Source organism: Bubalus bubalis, chromosome 17, assembly GCF_019923935.1.
Source record: "Bubalus bubalis isolate 160015118507 breed Murrah chromosome 17, NDDB_SH_1, whole genome shotgun sequence".
NCBI lineage: Eukaryota > Metazoa > Chordata > Mammalia > Artiodactyla > Bovidae > Bubalus > Bubalus bubalis.
In genome coordinates, this window is record NC_059173.1 from 29197460 (window position 1) to 29219758 (window position 22299).

Genomic DNA, 22299 nt, shown 5'->3' on the forward strand with positions numbered 1-22299 from the left:
CTAGGTTTTTACAGAGCCCCGGTTTGAGTTCCCTGAGTGATACAGCAAATTCCCATTGACTATCTATTTTACATATGGTAGTATATATGTTTCCATGCTACTCTCTCCATTTAAAAAATATGCAACGCTCCACTAATTCACATGTCATCCTTGCACAGGGGCCATGCTAGTCTTCTCTGTATCGTTCCAATTTTAGTAAATGTGCTGCTGAAGTGAGCACTACATGTCTTTTAAATATTAAAACAGTTTTGATTCGGGTTCAGAAAGTTAATATCTACCAAGAAAACAGCTTACTGGTTCTAGTTATCTGTCCATATAAACATGACAACCTCAAAAGTAGATATCAGCAGAGATTCTTAATGTTTTTATTTCAAGAAACTATTAAAAAAACTCAAAACAACTTATTAACTGAACAGATGAATGTTCAACTGAAATATGGAATGCACTCATATATACTTTAGAGGCAATACAATAATTTATAGGATTATATTAAATATAACTTAAAACCTGTAAATTCTAATACTTGAACTTTAACAAAATTTCAATCAGTCACAAGTGTGCTATGCTTCCTTAGCATGAAAGAGCACAGAGCACAATGCCATGGTGGAAGCGATGAAACATCCTATTTAAAGACTGGATTTGTCTGTGATTAGCTATGTCTCTAAAATTTCTTGGGGCCACAGAATTGCCACCTGCCTTCGGTGGTTGTTCATGAGAGTAATGTGATCATATCAGGGATTTAACTTTCAGGAAATACTTTCGGAAAGGATGTGGGCTCCTATATAATGACTAACCAGGCAGGGTGTGCAGACTTAATTGGGGAACAGAAACAAATGAGTCCAACCACCCTTTGTAGCTGGGGGCTGGGAGAAGTGGGGGCAGGGAACAGAGTCGTGATCGAGGTGAAGATGAACCAGTGTTTGAATCATGTTCCTGCAACTCTCCTTCTAGAGCTTTAACAGCAGCCGCCTCTCAGCCCAGATGCAGGCACCACACTCCACAGTCAGAGATAAACTGGAGGTGGCAAGGGTTCAGGAACCACATCAGCCTTCTACCTGCAAAGCCTCTCAGGGATGCTGAAAGGAGAGGCGTGGCTGGGGTCTGGTGCTCGGGCTGCAACACTCCAGTTACCAGTTAGTGGAACAATGGAGCTGTTGTGACTAGGTTGAATCAAAATATAAGCTCTCAGGGACTTCCCTGGTGCTCCAGTGGTTAAGAATATGCCCTTGCAATGCAGAGGGTTTCAGTTCAATCCCTGGTTGGGGAGCCAAGATCCCATAGGCTGTGGAGCAACTGAGCGTGCATGTCTCAACTACTGAGCCAGTCTGCTCTGGAGCCTGAGCTCTGCAACTAGAGAAGCCACCACGTGCTACAGCAAAACAAAGCCCACAGGCTGAATAGAAGACCCAGCACAGCCAAAGTAATATATATATATATATATATATATATATGAAGAAGCAAAAAATATATATGCTCTCAAAATTTTCCATAACTCTCTCTCTCTCTTTTTTTTTTAAACTCAGAATTTATTGTAAGAACTTCAGTAAACTGTTCCTCAGCTAAAAACTCTATTTGGTCCTATTCAAGAGGATTGGCTTAAATTAGCATATTTGTTTCATTGCTCTAATTTCTCTGTGGAAATACTGCACTTTGAACTAGAGAACTGTGCTCCAGCTATGGGCAATAGACTACTGTTTCATATTTTAACCACTTCAGTAGCAGTGCCAAATCAATTATAAAAACATCTAAAAATGACTCATCATTTTATCATAAATATCACAACCTGGGGCGTACCACAACTTTTAAAAAGTTGTATATTTGTTAGAACTAATGAGAAATTAAATAACTGCTCTCGTACATAATATAGTTTCAGATCAGATCAGTCGCTCAGTCGTGTCTGACTCTTTGCGACCCCATGAATCGCAGCATGCCAGGCCTCCCTGTCCATCAACTCAATTCAGAAAACTTGCTGATTTTCCAGATCAAAAGTTTTAGAACAGGGCTTGAATATAGATTTTTAGAATACATTTAAAATACTTAAATAGCTACTTTAATTTGTTGTTCTTTAACAAAAATGTTATTATTCAACAAAAGAGTGTGTCTGGTATTTTCTTAAGCCTCTCAATTCCAGGGAACAGAATTTTTTGCTAGAATTTTATAGGTGGCAAGAGGTATATTAAATCTGAAACAAAACTAATGTTCAGATTTTCACTCAGTTTGATACAAAGAAAAAGCGATTCTTATGATCCTAAGGTAGGCATTATAATACATTAAATAATGGACAGTCATATAGTTATAAAAAGCAAATTTGGAAATTTTTGGAGAAGTTCAGCTTCTTAAGTGGGTTTTTGGAAGTAGTTAACTTTGGTAAATTATTGCTATATCTTATAATGTTCTGCTCATTACATTGGTTTTTACTACAGTCCCTCTTAAAAACATGAATATGTGCAGTAGTGTCTTGTTTAAAAAAATACTATTTTATTTTTATCAATTAGTTGAAGGATGACCATTATTACTGTAACAGTGGTTTGAAAACCCTGGATGCACACTGGATGGGACAGGCTTATAATTTTAATCTATTCAGTCTCTTTCTTGACATTGAGCCAGGAATTTTCAATATCAGTTCAAGACTCACCACAAATATTTCCTCCCATTTTCACACGGACATAGCCATCGATGCCCCATGAAGTTCCCCAGGAGTTCCGTACAATCCAGTATGGGATACTTCCTACAAAATATAAATCAGACCCTGGAGAACATAGCTGTGGTGAAAGAATGTTCATTTAAAGCTCAGGTGGCACAGCGGTAAAGAAGCTGCTTGCCAATGCAGGAAATGTAGGAGAAGTGGGTTCGATCCCTGAATCAGGAAGATCCCCTGGAGAAGGAAATGGCAACCCACTCCAGTATTCTTGCCTGGGAAATCTCATGGACAGAGGAGCCTGGTGGGCTATAGTCCATGGGGTCTCAAAGAGTCAGACAGGACTGAACACGTCCTGAAAAGTAGAGTGGTTTTAAGAAAACAAACAAACAAACAAAAACTAACCAAATGCTAACAAACTAGCCAAGTAAACTGGGCTGTTCTAGTGTCACACTGCAATCAATGGAAAAGGGGTTTGAATTCATTTTGCTTGTTACATTTACTGCATAAAATGAAAACATACATATATACACATTTCCAAGCAATTTGAAAAAAGGAAAGGAAAAGAACTGTTAGATAAGTATGATGAAGTAATAAGCACTTCTCTTTTCCCAGAAATTATCCTAAACATTGCAGATGGAGAATGTCCAATATTTAGATCAAGAATTTAGTGTCATTTTAACATGGCATCTACCAAAAATTGACCAGGGGTTCTGCAGGGCATGTATACCTGGAAGTTTAGGGTAAAGTTGTAAAGCTCATGAGAACTTAGATGTAAGAGGACCAAGGTTCAGCATTTTAAAGGATGGAATCACGTGTCAAGTTGGAGTTCAAGCTGCAAAGCAATCAGTCACGTCTCACCAGCACTCACCTGTTTTATCAAAGCCCGTTACAAGGACGGCATGATTTGATTCTCCGCTGGAGCAGTGATGCTGTATAATGCCTCCCAGGTAATCTTGCCAGCTCATGGCATCTACCACCACTATCAGAGGTCCCAAGGCAAGAAGTGCTTTTGCCATTTTGTCTTCTTGGCCACTATCAAAAGAAAAAAAAAATTTGGTTAAGTAGTTTAGTTTCCAAGGTAAAAATATTTTACAAAAGTGATGTATTTAATCTGTATATGGCAAGGAGTAGGTTTGGTGGCAATTATCAAGTTATAAACAATGGAGGCTGTAAGAAGCCTGGAAGACTGGCAGTCCAGGAGTGCTATGGGGTTCCAGGATACCAGGATCTGGGTTCTTCTTATATGAGGCTTCCATTCCCAAGATCACTTCATGATCCAAGAAGGCTGCTAGAGCACTAGCCATTTCACTCATATTTCAGACAGTAAGAAGTAGAAAGGGGAGGTGCGACGTCCCTGTTGAGATCCCAGAAGTGATCACACATTCTGCACACATCTGCATGGGTCTCATTGGCTAGATGTCAGTCCTACAGCCAAGGTTAGTTTTAAGGAAGATGGGAAATTAAAATTTATAGCTGGTTGACAAAGTACAATGCTAAAATATATGGATTCTCTTAAAAAGGAGAGTGGAAAGCCTGGATGTGGTGATATCTCATCACCTCTGCCACACCAAGTAAAAATCAAGAGAACAGACAGCCTGGGTTAGTGAATATCAAATAAAGAAAACTACAGAAAAGTTACCCCAAAATGTGGGGGGCAAGGAGTGTAGTTATAGGGCAGGAGGGATGTTAAGATGCCAGGAGAACTAGGGCCAAACTGGGAAGACAGCAGGGCATGCAGTTCTGCTTTCCCACCTGGACCCGAATTGATAAAGTCTGATGTTATATAACATGCAGCCTTCATCAATCTTAAAAGTACATAATTAAACCATTAATTGTATTTTTAAAGGTCAGCTTTGTGGGTGCAGGACACTGAAACCAAGTTACTGCTATTTCGGCCCATTAAGATAGCATTTGATAGTTTATTGCTGTAGCAAAGCATGGTGGATTAGTGGCTAGAAAGAGTAGATAAGCCCTCATCCTGCCAGCTGGAGACCAGTTTCTATCAAGGGGATATTGTGTCCAAAGATGAGGGAAAAATATGAGTGCCTACCAATGGGATTTGCTGAAATAGAAACCACAAATTCATTCTAAACAATCACTCACATTATCTGTTAAGGAGACAATGTTTTTGGAGATTTACAAGCAAGCATTTCTAATTTTTGCTGCTGTAAAAATAATTGGTTTTCATTAAAGAGAGTCAAAATTATAAAATTCTGGAGGAGAGCATGATAGGGTACGGGCTTTGAGGTTCCCCAGAGTTGGTTCAAATTCCAGTTTCATGTCACAGCCCCGCACCCACCTTCAGAATCAACATAAAGATACAATTATAGGCATAGATTTCATAGCCTGCCTAACCCACAAATTATACCCCAGGTTTATAATAAGCATTGTGTCCTTCCCTTGTTTCTAAGTTATCTAATAAAGTAGTTTTCTTCAGCACAGGTTTTAGTGTGTAATGTCTATTTTATTTAAATTTGCGGAATGTTTTCTAATGCAACTGTGACAAATATGATAATCTCCATATTAACCAGAAGACAACTGCCTCCACCTTTTAGAGATAACAAAAGCTATCCAGTAAATTATTCCAGTAAAATCAAAGATCATTTTACAGAGATGGTGTTAGGGAAGGAGAAGGATGAAAGAGAGAAGTTTGAGGGAATTGCAGAAGGTGGTGAACACTATGGGGTCATGGAAACAGTTTAGTTATGATCTCTGCTTGAGGGAGGACCAGGAAAAAGATTTCATAGTTGCTGGAAAACAGGAAATAGGAAGGCACCTGTGGTCTAGACCAGCAGGGAAAGGCTCCAGGGAAAGGCTCCATTTAGCCCCAGAACTGTTGTCATTCATCTTTCAGAAAGGTGTGGGCCAGAAACAAGTTACAATATATTCCAAAAAATATCTTTATTTCCATTTTAGCCCAATATGGAACTACTATCATATTATCAAACCTTGTTCCATAAGCTTACTATTACTTTCGTAGATCAGTAAGAGACAAATCCTGCAGTCTTTAAGAATTCTCCTAAATGTTACTGTCATAAAGATTTGCTCATTAGGGCGAGTCTTACCTGTTACAGACCCTTGATGAGCACATGGATTTACACTTCATCTTCCCTATGGCATCCTAGTTTTTCTGTCCATAGTTATACGTGATAGGTTCTTTCCCTTTTTATTTATTTAGTCATGTTAATATTCTAGTTGGGCTTCTGAAATGTTTTTCCTGAGGTCTGATGAGCAAAAATGCAGGATGCAGCCTGTGTGTGAATGATCATTCTGCTTTAAGGCTAGATTATGCTTTTTGGATTCAGAAGGATTTATATGTAAATATGTATTTTCTGAGTTAGCAGACAATTTTGTGAACTTTTTGGCTGATAGCTATGATCTGGGCTGGTGTTGTCTGGGCATACTAAAAAACTAAGAGAGCATGATGATAAGAATAGAGGTCAGGGGAAGCTCCTGGGAGACGATGTACATCAACACGGGTGGGGCATCATTTTTGACATGCATATTCTGCCCATCTGCGGAGGTCCCGCTAGGACTGAGGGCCAGGTTACCCCAGGACTAACTTGTTTCCTGAGGATACTCGGCTCTCCGGTTCTGCTTCACACCCTAGTCCTCCCAGCTTCCTGGGATTACTTTCTGTGCACTGTCTTATGTGGACCTGCTGTTCTCTGCTTCTGTCTCAGACTTTCCAACTTCCTGCCTGGCAATGCCATTCTTTCAGTCTTTCAGGGCAAAAATCCTAGAGTCCTCCCTGACATTCTTCTCTCTTACCCTCACAAATATCCCTCAATACGCCCTGTGGGGCTTTATTTTCCATCCCATCTAAGACGTCTAAGATCATTCTTCCAACACTGCCCCAAGATCATCCCCTGACAACCTCTGTCACCTCACCCCCTACAGTCTAGTGTGTCTCTCCACGACATGACATGACACGACAGGACAGGACGGTCACAGTGGCTTCCTCACTGCTCTACAGCTATGCCAGACCTGTGTCTGCCGCAGGGCCTTTGCACATACAATCCCTTCTGCCAGGAGCTGTGTTTCCCCAGGTACCTGCAGGGTTAAGTCTTCACTAAATGTTACATCCTCCAGGAGCCCCTTCCTGAGACTGCAACCCTCTACCCCTGTTGTTTTCTCTTCACCTCATGGCTGTTTAGTTCTCTTTAAAGCTATTTCATCTAGCAGACCATTCATATTTTTATTTCTTTGGTTTACTGCTTGTCTCTTTCACTAAAATATAGTCCAGAGGGCAGAGCTTTTGTCCACTGTGTTCACTGCCAAATCCCCAGAACCTGAAACAGGGTTCAGTAAATATCTGAATGAATGAATAAATCAAAGGAAGGTATTCTTGCAGAGAGAGTCTAATGTGGTTAGCTTGGTGCCATGTTCTTAGAGTTTAATATTCTGTGCGATGGGGGCTGGGTTTTCACAGTGGCCTCTGCCTTCTGATCCAAGGACAGATGAATCTTGCAGTCACCTTCGCTTTGTCTCTCTCTCTAAAGTAGACTGATGCCCATTATTCTTTTATTTCTTCCTAACTTTCTCAATCTGCTCCTTGTGACAAGGGATGCCTTGAGTTCTCTCTGATCACACTGTGAACCTCAGGAGGTTCCTGTGCACACACTCACCTTAGACTCTCCAGGAGCTGGCAGCATAGGGGCTCACTTGCTCATTTAGAAAGTGTGTGATCTTCACCCTCAAGGGAGGTGGGGACCACTGTGCTCAGGGGCCCTGCCCGTTTATCACGATTCTGTGCATCCTGCCCTTGGGGACTGAGCCGTCAAGTGACAGTTGCTCTGGCGGCCGGGAACTGAGGGGACGGTCAGCTCGTCCTCAGACACATGGCTGCTGGTGTGGGTTCCACTTTGTTCAAGGATCCAGAGTCACTCATGATTTCTTTCCGATTCCATGGGGACATGCCATCTAGACCCAGAGATGCTTTTACATTCAGTAAGTAGTAGACCGGTCTGTTACCTTAGCCAAATTTAATTTTTTTTGCTTTCTCTATTTCAAAACCCTGTGCAAAGCTTCCTTCATACTTCTAAAAAATGAGTTGGATGGTTCTGTTTCTCATCCCTGAACACCTATTTTGCACTAAATAAAATGGTCATAATGGGTCTTTAGCCAGCTTTGAGTGCCATGTGGTTTTAAAGCATTTTTAAATGATTATTTCCCTTGAACCCACCCCAAGTCATCATGTCCTTCCCATTCCCACACAAGTCCCTTCCTTACCCACCCCCGCATCCCATCACGCCTGCAGGATGAGCTGGTCATCTGCCTCGTTATATACTCTGTCCACTTGCCTCTAATAGGAAAACTTCATTTTATATCTTTCTTACAGTCGATGACTTGAACAATGTAGGGAACAGAGAGGGGTTCAAAAATGCTTCTTGGTAAGTAAGACTGCTTGACATTAGCTTCAGACTCTACAGAAAGCAAGTTTTTATTATTATTATTAATTCAAGAGTAAGACTGAAATGCGCTAAGGGTACTTGTGACACTGAAACTTGGCAGGAGGTGCTAAGTATCAATTATACCTTCAAATGAATTTAAATGTGTTGATTTAATTGCATTATTTCTGTTGGTAGAGTTATGGAAAAAAAGTAGATCATATTTAAGAAACAACATCCATAGACCTCCATGGTGACTGCCAATTCATCTCTCTAATAAAAGTGTTAGTCGCTCAGTTGTGTCTGACTCTGTGTGACCCTATGGACTGTAGCCCACCAAACTCCTCTGTCCATGGAATTCTCTCGGCAAGAATACTGGAATGGGTGGCCATTCCCTTTTCCAGGGCATCTTCCCGACCCAGAGGTGAAACCCTGGTCTCCTGTATTGCATGCGGATTCTTTATCTGAGCCACCAGGAAATCAAGTGTATTTTAAAACAATTAAAACTATGCAGTAAAGCTTCCAATCAACTTATTAATTCCAAGTAGTCAATAGATAATAACTTAAGAAACATAGAGAAAGCCACAAGAGAAGGAGACATTTACCTGAAGTCATATGCAGAATAACCTTTGATTGAAGATCCAGAATGTGAGTCGGGAAAGTAACGGCAGAGGCCATTCTGGGCTTGAAATGGGTATTCCGAATCTCTCACCAGCTTGACTTGCAGCTGAAAGAAAATAATCATCCAACATAATCTATGTCACATGGTTGTGTCAAAGATCAAACAGAACTTACTACAAGCAGTCTAAGATTCCACTTGGTCACAGTTCATTATCTGGGTATTCTTTGAGTTATGAAAATCTTAAGTTAAAACTTTAAGTGTTTTTTATGGGCAGCCTAAGTAATTAAACTGTTTGTCTTTTGCTCCTATTTTCTCTATATCTCCTGTTCCTGGAACTTCCACTGATCTGATAATAAAGTCTGGTCATCTTTCTCCTGAAGGTTCAAGAGCATAAATATCTTCCTTCTGCAGCTCTGGCTCCGGGTTATCAAGCCTTTGAGGTCATGCATTATGCTCACAAGCATCCTTCCATCCACTCTCTGTGCCATTCATCTGGCGGTGACTCCAGACACAGCAAACGAAGAAGAGAGGGATGCTCAACTTTGGGAACTCTGTCTTGACAGCTTTTCACAGCACATAGCAGCACCTTCATTGCTGGCTTCACGCCACTGCTGCTGGACCAGGACAATGTCAGAGGGTGTGTGCTGGGGGTGGGTGGGAGGTGGGGAGAGGACCAGGGTGCTGCCCATCTCAGCTACTGACCTGGCAACAGGGTCTCACCTCCCAGGGCTCAGTTCTGCATCTACACAGAGGCCCCCAACCAGCTGACCTCTAATCCCCTTTTAACCTGGGCATTCAGAAGTTCTATGGAAATGAATAACCATATGCTGTCATATTTAAAAAAAGATGGGTCATCCGCAAAAAAAGCAATTACCAAGTAATATTAAGGAGTAAACATAAATATTTTTCTGAACACAGATTGCAGGTAAGATTTTTCACACTTTGGTTTCTCTCTTGATGGCTGACCTGCTGCTGCTGCTGCTACTAAGTTGCTTTAGTCGTGTCCGATTCTGTGCAACCCCATAGATGGAAGCCCACCAGGCTCCCGTGTCCCTGGGATTCTCCAGGCAAGAACACTGGAGTGGGTTGCCATTTCCTTCTCCAGTGTATGAAAGCGAAAAGTGAAAGTGAAGTTTCTCAGTCGTGTCCAACTCTTAGTGACCCCAGGGACTGCAGCACCAGGCTCCTCCATCCATGGGATTTTCCAGGCAAGAGTACTGGAGTGGGTTGCCATTGCCTTCTCCGATGGCTGACCTACACAGGAGCAATTATTTTTTGGGGTGGAGGGCTTAAATAACTGACATTTATTTTCACACAGCTGTGGACACTGGAAGTTCAAGGTCAAGGTGCCAGCAGGGGCAGTGTCTGGTGAGAACTTTCTCTTTGAGGTGCAGATGGCCACCTTCTCACCATGTCCTCACACGGGAGACAGAGACCCTGCCCTCTTCATTCTCTTCTTCTGTCACAGTCCTATCACATTAGGGCCCCAGGCTGATGATTTTGTGTGTGTGTGCTAAGTTGTTTCAGTCGTGTCCAACTCTGCGATGCTATGGACCATGGCCCGCCAGGTTCCTTTGTCCATGGGATTCTCCAGGCAAGAATACTGGAGTGGGTTGTTATTTCCTCCTCCAGGGGATCTTCCCAACCTATGTATCGAACCCACATCTCCTGTGTCTCCTGCATTGCAGGAGGATTCTTTACTGCTAAGCCATCAAGGAAGCCCCTTATGACCTCATTTAACCTCAATAACCTCCTAAAGACCCCATTTCTAGATATACATAGTCAGATATATGGGAAACCTTTGGATTAATTCAAGCTCTGGTTAGCTACATTTCCAAACTTGAAAATATTATTTAGTAAAGGACAGACTGAACGCACAGTAAACAAGCAGCTTAAAAGACTGCAGAGCCACTCACCTTATTGAGCCAGTACAAAGCGCTGAGCGGGGATCCTCCGTTGCAGCCGTAGTTGCTGTAAGAACAGTCTATCACCTGCTGAACACTCAGCACCTCCAAGGGCTGCCCTTTTATCGCACACATAGACTCCACTGCACCTACCACGCTGAAAGCCCAGCATCCACCACACTGAGATAGAATGATGATAGAAACAGAGATAGAATGATATTTGTTATCTAACAATGTGCAAATCACGTCTATTGACATCTCTGACAACACAAATGATGAAATCATGTGAGCAGAATCTGGAGGCCTACAGAATATAAATGCCAATCCTGCTGATTTTCAATTAAATTCTCTTATAAGCATCAAAATATACTATTTATTAAAGGTTAATTGGTAGTATCACTATTGCAAGTTAGACATTGCAAAATAAAAGTGAACTTTAGAGATTAGGAAAACACTTGGACTGATGTTCTTTTTAAAAAAACAAGTCAGCACAAACATAGGTAACTGACTTGCAATTGCCAAGAGGGGAGGGGGTGGGGGAGGGGTGGACAGGGAACTTGGGATTAACAGATGCAAACTATTACTTATAGGATGGATAAACAACAAGTTCCTCCTGTACAGTACATGGAACTATATTCAATATCCTGTGATAAACCATCATGGCAAAAATATGAAAAAGTGTGTGTGTGCTTCTCCCCTGACACTCTGCTCTGCCCTCCAACACCTCCCCTCCAAGGGCAGAAGGCAGGGAAAAGGTGAGCAGAGCAGGGGTGCATGGTACATATTTGTTCTCATTAACAGATAAGCACAGGACCTGGATGAATGACGTGTTAGCCCATCAGGATTATGAACGCACGGGTAATGTCCCAATTATAGGAACCCACAGTAATCATTCCTCATTGAAATACTTGCTAACAATTTTTCTGACTCTGGGTCTCTTAACTTGCTTTTATTGGCTAAACTAGAACAAAGGAATGAAAGGGAATGGAATCAAGAATTTCACATAAGAAAGAAGAATTGCAGGAAAGGCAGAGATGAGAGTGGGATTTAAAACTGGGTGGAACCACCTTAATCCTGGGACGAGGTGCTGCAGGCGGAGAAGGCAATGGCACCCCACGCCAGTACTCTTGCCTGGAAAATCCCATGGACAGAGGAGCCCGGTGGGCTGCAGTCCATGGGGTTGCGAAGAGTCAGACACAACTGAGCGACTTCACTTTCTCTTTTCACTTTCATGCATTGGAGAAGGAAATGGCAACTCACTCCAATCTTCTTGCCTGGAGAATCCCAGGGATGGGGGAGCCTGGTGGGCTGCTGTCTATGGGGTCACACAGAGTCGGACACGACTGAAGCGACTTAGCAGCAGCAGCAGCAGGTGCTGCAGGAAAGAGAGGAAGGGCAGCTGGTGGTCCTTGTGGAGTGAAGTTCTGAGGGATCTCATGTGGCCTTATCTACATGTCTAGCTCCGGGGCATGTGGAGAGTACAGCGTTCACTAAGGGATGCTACTGCAGGCTCTGCACCCCTTGAGAAAGGAAAATGCAGGTTGCTTCAGGTCACCCACCTACTGCTGCCCCAAGAGGGCGGTGGCTGCTCCAAAACATCTTTCCTTTAGTACAAAGATTCCTAAATAAAAGTTCTACTTTAAGACACCGTAAGCACCTCCTGGATAGACTGGGTTTCAGACTGCATCCCTCTTCATTAGAACCCAGTAATAAAGCACATGATATGGTGGTAATTTCTATCCACAACAACAAATACAGAATCTGAGAAACAAAAAGGATCTCATCTTAATGAGATGGTCACTGGGGAACTGTTGGATCCAAAATGCTGGCCTTACAAGACGAGGCTGAGTGACCTGTTGAGGTTCCCACTGCAGACACACTGAGACCGCATCCCTGTAGGGATCAACTTTTCCTGGTGAGCTGCCATCCCTGTGCCTGGCAGGGGTGCAGGGCACACGCACCTGTTCTCAAATGTGTGCCGGCAAGATGGCTCACTGTGGGCCATGAGCATCCCACCAGCATCTGGGGTTCTGCTTTCCCTCTGATTCCAGATATCTTCACAGGCACACTCAGGACTTCTGCAAGGTAAATGGCTGCATTTTTTAAATTTATCTTTTCATTGAGTATAGTTGATTTACATGTAGTATTAATTTCTGCTGTATAGCAAAGTGAGTCAGTTATATATAAACACACACACATTCTTTTTTCATATTCTTTTCCATTCTGGTTTATCACAGGATATTGAACATAGTTTCCTGTGTTGTACAGTAGGACTTAGCTGTTTATCCATTTTATATGTAATAGTTTGCATGTGCCAACCCCAAACTCTCACTACATCCCCTTACACCCCTCCTCCCTGGCAAGAGGAAGTCTGTTCTGTGTGTCGTGAGTCTGTTTCTGTTTCGTAGATAAGTTCATTTGTGTCATATCTTAGATTCCACATATAAGTGATATCACATGGTGGTTGATGGTTGCATTTACTGCAGGGCTTACACATTTCTTTATCATTTAACACAGGTAAAACTGTGCTGCTACTTTTACTACTTTCTTGTTCTTTTTCTTTTTTTTTAATGTGTCATGAATTTTTAGTGCAGAGTCTTAACGTCATTTCTCCTACCATCCCTTTAATTTCCATTTTATGATTTTGCACAGTTGGTAATTTCCAGGAACGTCTATGTCATACCAAAGCTGATCTGACAGCTTTTTTAAGGACCACAGATAAAACATGTGTGATTCTGCAGGGGTGGGGCTGGGGGCAGGGTCTCTGAGCGAGCTCAAGGGATAGACCCAAGGGTTCAGGGAGGGACCAGGCGCCTGATTTCAAGTTGTTTCCCTTTGGAGCTACTTAACTTGGTCAAGTTCACCTCCTTCAGCCTTCCACCCACTGTTCTGCAGAGTCCTGGGAACCGTGACATTGGGCAGCAGCCGCGAGTCTGTGTGCCGAGTGGGGGCCAGGCAGGCAGGGAGGGACACCCGCAGAGCTCAGCCCCCAAGTGAAGCTGGGCCTAACAGAGCCTCCCTCTCCAGGGTTGGGGGTGGTCTCCTGTTCTCATCATTTTGTGATGATTGAGGTATGAATTTACCTACTGAAAGGATGGTTCCATCACAAGTTTGATTGAACTTGACCCCAAAAGTGACTCCCATCCTAAAGTGATTAAAAAGAAAAAAGAAAAAACAAAAAACCTAAGACATACCGTCTTCTGGTTTCTCACTTGGGTGACGACATGCTTATCCCTCCAGTCAAATCTTAACGGCAAAGACAGGTTGGAGATGGACGTGTACTCTTCTGCCGGAAATCGGGGAAACCTGGAAGGGCTGCTTCTTAAATAAATAGCTGAGAACACATACAAGATGAAAGGACAACCAACATTATATTACAGGGATTCCTTTCAGAGGGATGTTTCAACAGAAACAGTGGAGCTTCTGATAAAGTCTGCCTTTTATTCTTTCCCATAATTGGAATGGAGTAGACAAGAGCTATAAAAGATGAGAATTCTTCCAATAGCGCCAGGTTGTCACATGAAATGGTTTGACAGAAGCTGGTCAATAAAAAATGAGTATAATTGACATTATCTGTTTTATCATAACCAGGGGGGTCTTGAACAGAAATAGCACAGAAAACTGGAGGAGGGATGAGTTGCTATTCCTCAGAGCCACAGGAAAATGTCTGCATTTATAGTATTTAGTTCTTAAGTGATTATTAGAAGAAAGTGGCCATGAATTTATTATTTCTCCAACTGTCAGCACCAGGTACTTGCTTGATACTTTTAAGCATTTAATCACTGTTAACTATTACTCAGTTTACTAACTTCACAACTGAAGATTCTCAAAAATTAAGGAAAAAAATTAAAATCAGGAAACTAATCAGCTAATAACCCCAGAGCCCATACCTTTAAACTCTTCAGGAAACAAATATGAAAACTGGTTTATTCCATAGACGGCAGTGGAGTTTTCATGAGGAAATAAAGAATTCAAGTATCGCTGTCTATTAAGACTTTCCTAGGAGAAGAAAAAAAAAACATACTAATTTCTATCACCTATGTTAACTTTCTGGAGCAATGTGCATATAACTGACTTAGAAATAGTTTTCAGATGCAAAAGTAAAAGCTTGATTTATTTCCTGTGGATCGTAATGAAAGGTTATCTAAGATAATAGATTAGATTTATAAATGTTTTGCATTAAAAATACTATCTGACTTCAGGAATAATTTCTGAGGCTGGGAAAGGAATGTCTTATCCATTTACAATTCCTCTTTACCAAGCATTTTTAAAGCACTAAATATGCTTATTTAACATAGTAGAAAAAAGAAAATAAATTGCAAATAAATACCAGACACTAGTAGGAATTGTAACCAGTAAGTACTTATGTGATCTTTATCTTTGTCTTAGCACAATGAATGAAGCATGAAAAAAGGAATAAATAACTAATGGATAAATCAGTGTGGTTCTATCCGGGCTTTACAGAGATCTCTATTTCATTTGGGTAAAAGGCTTTGGGAAAGAGATTCAATCCTGGAAATGTCCCAAGAAGATGGCTCGGTTTGTCTATCTAAAGAGAAAATTAGATCCTTGTTTACAGATTCCTCCACTCTGAATTCTGTGATAAGTATGTTAGGCTCATCTTTTACACAAACAAGCTTCAATTTGCTAGTACTAACCAACTCTGAAAAGCAGAGACATTACTTTGCCAACAACGGTCCGTCTAGTCAAGGCTATGGTTTTTCCAGTGGTCATGTATAGATGTGAGAGTTGGACTGTGAAGAAGGCTGAGCGCCGAAGAATTGATGCTTTTGAACTGTGGTGTTGGAGAAGACTCTTGAGAGTCCCTTGGACTGCAAGGAGATCCAACCAGTCCATTCTAAAGGAGATCAGTCCTGGGTGTTCATTGTAAGGAATGATGCTAAAGCTGAAACTCCAGTACTTTGGCCACCTCATGCGAAGAGTTGACTCATTGGAAAAGACCCTGATGCTGGGAGGGATTGGGGGCAGGAGGAAAAGGGGATGACAGAGGATGAGATGGCTGGATGGCATCACCGACTCGATGGATGTGAGTTTGAGTGAACTCTGGGAGATGGTGATGGACAGGGAGGCCTGGCGTGCTGCGATTCATGGGGTCACAAAGAGTCAGACACGACTGAGCAACTGAACCGAACTGAACTGAACCAACTCTGTGGAGTAAATACAATTTCAGGAGACCACCATTCATTAAGTTTCTATCTTCAGCTACTCTAAACTTGCTTGTTCACTTATATGTTTATTGTGTGTCTGTCTCATAAACCTATAGGCAAAACGAGGGCCAGGCTGGTCTTATTTATCACTGTTTTCGCCTCACTGAGCACATGCCTGGCACACAACAGATGTTTAATTAGCACTTTTTGTTGAATAATGCATAATTATATTTTATATACATCATGCCCTTGATAGCTCTAAGCTATGTTTTTTACATATGTATATATAATTATTTTTCAGACTGTTTTCCATTATGGGTTATTACAAGATAATGGATATAGTTCCCTGTGCTATACAGTAGGACCTTTTTGGTTATTAATTTTATATATAGTAGTGTATATCATTAATTAAAAATTCCTAATTTATACCTCCCCCAACCCTATTACCCTTTGGAAACCATAAATTTGGTTCCTATGTCTGTGAGTTTATTTCTGGCTTATATATAAGTTCATTTGTACCATTTTTTAGGTTTCACATATAAGTGATATGGGTATTTGTCTTTCAATGTCCGACTTTCTTCACTTAGTATGATAATCTCTAGGGTCATTCTTGTTACTACAAATGGCATATGCTGTTTATTTTTAACCAAATTATTACTGGGATTTATCATGATTGTATTTTCCTTACTGAGAATATGTGGAAAGATTGCTAATCTATGAAATTATCAACAGTTATGGAGTTTCAGGCATTCAAAAGATAATCTTGATGAAGCAAGGCTTTGAATTTAATTTGGGAAGAAGATGTATACATCTAAAAATAGAACTGAACTACAAGGTGAGTGTGTGACAAATATAAGCCAGTGACTATAAACGGCTGAGCATTTCAGAGGGTTCCTTGGTCCTAAAGGCATCTCCTGGACTTCACTGTGAGTTGGAGGGATGACGGACGTCCTGAGGGTGTAGGACCTTTCTGGATGCACAGGAAAGTACATGGCAGCCACGAGGGTGGGCCTTACAGACAGATTGCAGCGAGGAGGCCCAGGTTCCCACAACCTGGCCCACGACCAAGCACTCAGGTGTCCTACTAGGGGAAGGGGCTCCCCTGAAGGCTGGGTTGTGATTAATGCATCCTCACGGCTTCCTGACCCTGCCCTGGCCTGCAAGGTGTCCAGGGCACATCCCCCAGGCCCCTTTTCCCCCTTCTCTCAGCTTAGAGCTTTGCTCTAGTCAGATGCTCTCCCTGAGCCCCTCCCTGCACTTTCTCAGTCCTGACTCCTGTGATAAAGAAAAAAGAAAAAAGAGAAGACACATAAATCACCACTATTGAGAATGAAAGAAGGGCCACAAAGATGCTTCAGGAACTAGGAGAATCATATTTTGAGCACTTGAGGCCAACAAGTTTGATAACCTATGCAAAATGGACAACTCCCAAGAAAGACATACATCACCAAATCTGGACAACAAAAATAGAGAATTTGAACTTTTTATCAACTAAAGTCATTAAATTCCTAACTGAAAATCATCCCACAAAGAAAACTCCAGGCCTGGATGGCTTCACTGGTGAATTCCATATAACTAAAAAAGAAATGCCAATACCAATTGTACACACACATTCATGGGAACCCCTTGCAACTGGTTATATAAGGCCTGATTTCAAAACCAGACAAGAAACACCTCATGGCAACAGAAATATACACCAATAGCCCTCATGACTGTAGATGTAAAATCCTTAAAAAAAAATCAGCAAATCAAATTCAAAAATTTATAAGACAATAGATCATGACCAAGTGAGGTTCATTAAAAGAGACTACATTGGTTTAGTATCTGAATATCAATCAACATAATACACCCTACTCATGGAATAAAAATAGGAAAACCATATGATATTTTCAATAGATGTGGAAAAAGCACTTGGCATAATTCATAATCCTTTCATAAGGACTCTCAGCAGTGAATGAAAGGAGACTTGATCAACCTGACGGGAGGAATTGCTGAAATGCCTACTTTGACCAGAGGCCAACTTCTAACAGAACCCATTTGTGTCTTATTCCCCATTGAATCAATCAAAAAACCTAGACCATCTCATTATCAACTACAAATTGGCACCTGGCACAGGTGCTTGCCATCTTCCTCTACAAGGATTAAATCATGTGCCGTTGCAGCTGCTGATCTTCAATACCCCCTGAAAGAAGTTCTGTGTGAAGATCAGAAATGACATGCCCTGTGCTCAAGGAAAAGTTGGCAGGACAGTTCTTCGACAGGTATCTTCAGGAGCCGATTTTATGAGCCCAATTCTTACATCTCCTACATGATGACATCTGCTCCTCATGATTAGCAGAAACTTTCTGCAAAAAATATGTGCTTGATTGCATGTACTCCCTTTTCACTAAAATTACATATATACTGAACTCCCCTGCTACCTCTTTGGAGCAGTTTCTCAGAGCTATCTAAGATGCAGTCTCCCATACTATGGTTCTCATTTTGCCCCAAACAAAACTTAACTTGCAACTCTTACATTGTGTGTGTGTTTTTTTTTTTAAGTCAGCACATTATACATGTGTCAGTCGTGTCTGACTCTTTGTGACCCCATGGACTGTAGCCTACCAGGGTCCTCTGTCCATGGGATTCTCCAGGCAAGAATACTGGAGTGTGTTGCCATTTCCTTCTCCAGGGGATCTTCCCAACCCAGGGATCGAACCCGGGTCTCCTGCATTGTGGGCAGACACTTTACCATCTGAGTCATCAGGGAAGCCCACATCATATATAGTAAATATTAAAGTACTAGATAAATAGATGGACAGATGAACAAATGAATGAATAAATTTTGAGCCAAGATTTCAAGTTTCTGGTATATTTTAATTTTGGCAGTATATGCATTAAGCTAGAACCATTAGAAATTACCACCTGAACAAGAGTCTCTTACATCAATTTCACCCTCTTAATGTTTCAGTTAGATGAAAATTGTGGTTTAAAGTGTTCTGGATAAAGTTTATTTGGAGGAAATAATCCAGATCTTCAGGGGCTGTTAATAGCAAATGTCTATGGCTCATTCTTTAGGATCATTCATCGTAAAATGATCTATTTAAAGAAACATGCTTCCAAGTATGCATAATTTAATTTTTTAAAAACTGGCACATGTATCATTAAGGTAAGCATTTTAAACGTGAAGCTTCTGAAATTGTAGGCAAAATCACATGTGCACTGGCATATAAACATTATTCTGAAGTGAGTACATATAACTATCATTGGTTCCCTTAATGGGTTTGTAGCCCCAAAGTGGTCAGGAGACTAGCTGCTCTTGGTCAAATAGGGAACATGAGTAAAGGTCAGTGCACAGCTGGGTTTCAGCCTGAGGAACAGGCCAAAACAAGAGCAGGGGCTTCCTGAGCACCAGAAGCTTCTAAGGAGTGAAAAGGTGGGGGCTGGGTGCTGTTTCCCCCTTTCCCGGTCAGTTATCCTGAGAGGCATCCCATAATCATCCTAGGAGGGGCCTGGTCTTCACCCAACAGTGACTGAATGACAGTTTGTGAGCAAGGATCACAGATGCCACCTAACTTCTACTCATGGAATATTCGAAGTGAATTTAGGAAAACAGGTAAGGCAGGGATGACAAAATCTTTCACCATGAACCTAAGACTGTGAAAAAATTATGAATCAATTAGACCCTTTCTCCAACTGTGTCAACAGTTGCAGTTCCCTGAATATCTTTCCACACTATGTTTCAGGAGCCACTGTTCATCAATGCATTTGTAGACATGAGAGCTCTTTGGTCTCCCTAAATAAGATATAAATAGCCAAAAACTACAGCTCCTGGCCCTCCATATTTGTTTACTTTTCACCCTAAAACCTATTGGTTCTCCCCAGCACAACACAGAGAGTACTTTATAACTCTACTTTAATTTTTAACCTTTTTTAAAAATTTAACTTGATTATGGAGCCAGGGAATTTTCTAGAATCTATATGTAATTTACCCCAGATAAGTTAGCAGAGAATTTCAACTTAACCAACTCTGACATAATTTTAAGGAGTAAAGTTTTCCAGAGCTATACTGAGCATCAGTCACAACACACGTTAGTCTCTCTTGTTGGGGCAGAGGGAGGCTTCCTAATGCTCAAGCAAGGCCCCTTCTACCTGCTCATGTCGTCTGCCCCATGTTCAAATGGCCATCGATGTTCAAACAGTTTCCAGCAAGTGTGGAAAGGAGTCACCAACATCTCATGAAGTTAAGTCCCACGAGGGGCAATTGCTTTGGAAATTTTTCAGGCTCTCTCCACTCAAGATTTTTAAAATGTGCTGAGAATCTTTATCACTCTGCCCTCCTCCACCTAAAACAGAAATTCTATCTTCCAACAAGCACTCTTGTACTTCTGACACGAGCTAGCTGTATTTCCTAGCTGCCATTGTCTGGGTAGGGCCTCTAGTATGAGTAACTATATAATATGAACAAATGCACATATATTTATAAATTATACAAATAACACATATTTAGGATATACTCATTACTCTGGCCTCCTTGTGATTCCAATCCCCAAATATATTTTTGAGGAGGATGGTAGTGCTTTTATTTCTTCAGTCAATGAACACATCACCAGGATAGGTAGGACTGATTATTTTCTCCCAAAGAGGTTTACTTCACCATCACACGTCACTAAGCTCAGGGCAGGAAGAGAATAAAGCACAAAAACTTTGTTCTCAAGTGATTATACCAGTGCTTCTGGTTTTGAAAGCTAGAGCAGTAAGTAGGAGATAAAAAATATCTATCTTGGTTTGGGCAAAAATACAAATAGACTAAGGTGAGGTTGGCACTTCTCACCCACTGCAGCTCCAGGGGACCAGCAGGAGGGGTAGAAGGGAGCACAGCCTCAGAATCCCTGGCAAACCTCAAGAAAATACCAGGAAAAAGAATAAATACAACTCCAATAAGCAGCAGGATTACTGACTTCATACTTCCTGATTAGGAATGAATGAACTTTGACAGCAAAATTAAACCAAGATAATGATCTCTCACAATTTAAAACTATTAGATAGTATCGGATATTATTAATAGAACACACTGAGGTCCACTCTAAATCATTCTCTCTTTCATCTTCCTTGGATTCAGGAAAAACCTTATTGATACTCAGCTAACTGGTGTGCTCCTGAGTTTTAACGCTGGGGTGCCATCTGAGATTATGAAGCCTTTTCAAAATAATCTGAATCGTCCCAGTGCACCAGCCCCAAGCATCCAGTATCGTGCATCGAACCTGGACTGGCAACTCGTTTCATACATGATATTTTACATGTTTCAATGCCATTCTCCCAAATCTTCCCACCCTCTCCCTCTCCCACAGAGTCCATAAGACTGTTCTATACATCAGTGTCTCTTTTGCTGTCTCATACACAGGGTTATTGTTACCATCTTTCTAAATTCCATATATATGCGTTAGTATACTGTATTGGTGTTTTTCTTTCTGGCTTACTTCACTCTGTATAATAGGCTCCAGTTTCATCCACCTCATTAGAACTGATTCAAATGTATTCTTTTTAATGGCTGAATAATACTCGATGCTTGGGGCTGGTGCACTGGGACGACCCAGAGGGATGGAATGGGGAGGGAGGAGGGAGGAGGGTTCAGGATGGGGAACACATGTATACCTGTGGCAGATTCATTTTGATATTTGGCAAAACTAATACAGTTATATAAAGTTTAAAAATAAAATAAAAAAAAAAAGAAAAACATCATTGTGTAAATGTAACATAACATGTGACTATAACTACAAATTATGTTTCTGAACTTTTATAAATCTATTTCTAAGGGGAAAAAAAAATAATCTGAAAAGGAAATTAAACACTACACCCTTCTCTAAATCAGTCTCCACCAAGTTAGGTGAACTTGTAGGGTGTGCGCTAGTTCAAGGAGCCCGGGTTCAGGAAAATCATAAATGGGCAGGATTCCCTGAGCTCTGGATAAAATTCTTATTTGAGGAGGAGGTGATCAGTGTCCCACCTCCAGAAAACGGCCAGGTTTCTTCCGCCTACTTCTGGTTCCAGTCCCTGAAATGCACAGAATGGGGAGGCTGAGAGAACGCCCGGGGGCTGTGCCTTTCAATTAGGACCACCTTGGACATAATCACTGGGCAACCTGGGACGTATCATATAAACCCTCAGGTACGCATCCTTCCTGGAGGACCCATCTGTGGGTCAGCATGTCCTGGGAAACCCTGGGACGGAGTCCGGGTCTGGAACCCGGGCGCATCACCGGACTGAGTTTAGGCGACCCCCTGGGGATGGCGCTCGAGTGCCACCCCCTCGCCCCCACCCCTGGAAAGGACGGCGCAGGTATTCTCTGGGGGTGCTCGCGTGGCCCCTCCAGCCCGCGGACAGGGGGGCGTGCTCGCGGTGGAGCTCAGGCGCCCCCTCTCCCAGCCTGGGGACCAGACAGGGTAAGCGACCCCCGCGGGTGGCACTAGCGTGGCCCCTCAGCCCCAGGACAGGACGGGACTTGCGATTCTCCAACCCGCCACCCCGCTCTGGTGTCGCGCTCAGGTGCCCCAGCCCCACTTCTCGCCCCGGGAAAGGACGTGGCAGGTAACCC

The 22299-nt window shown here is 41.9% G+C and overlaps 1 protein-coding gene and 1 non-coding gene across 2 annotated transcripts in view; both read right to left on the minus strand.

Annotated features, from left to right (window-relative positions):
- CTSO (cathepsin O) overlaps positions 1–22299 on the minus strand; it is a 35550-nt gene that overhangs the window by 2211 nt on the left and 11040 nt on the right. Inside the window, exons 4-10 of the mRNA XM_045163164.1 lie at positions 21712–21758; positions 14448–14556; positions 13752–13891; positions 10570–10737; positions 8637–8758; positions 3510–3673; positions 2636–2728 (exon numbers count right to left, since the gene is read on the minus strand). Coding sequence (XP_045019099.1) covers positions 2636–2728; positions 3510–3673; positions 8637–8758; positions 10570–10737; positions 13752–13891; positions 14448–14556; positions 21712–21758 — 843 coding nt within the window. The remainder of the gene's footprint in view (positions 1–2635; positions 2729–3509; positions 3674–8636; positions 8759–10569; positions 10738–13751; positions 13892–14447; positions 14557–21711; positions 21759–22299) is intronic.
- LOC112580036 lies at positions 114–220 on the minus strand. Its single transcript, XR_003104393.3, has one exon. It is a non-coding gene; the product is annotated as a U6 spliceosomal RNA (small nuclear RNA).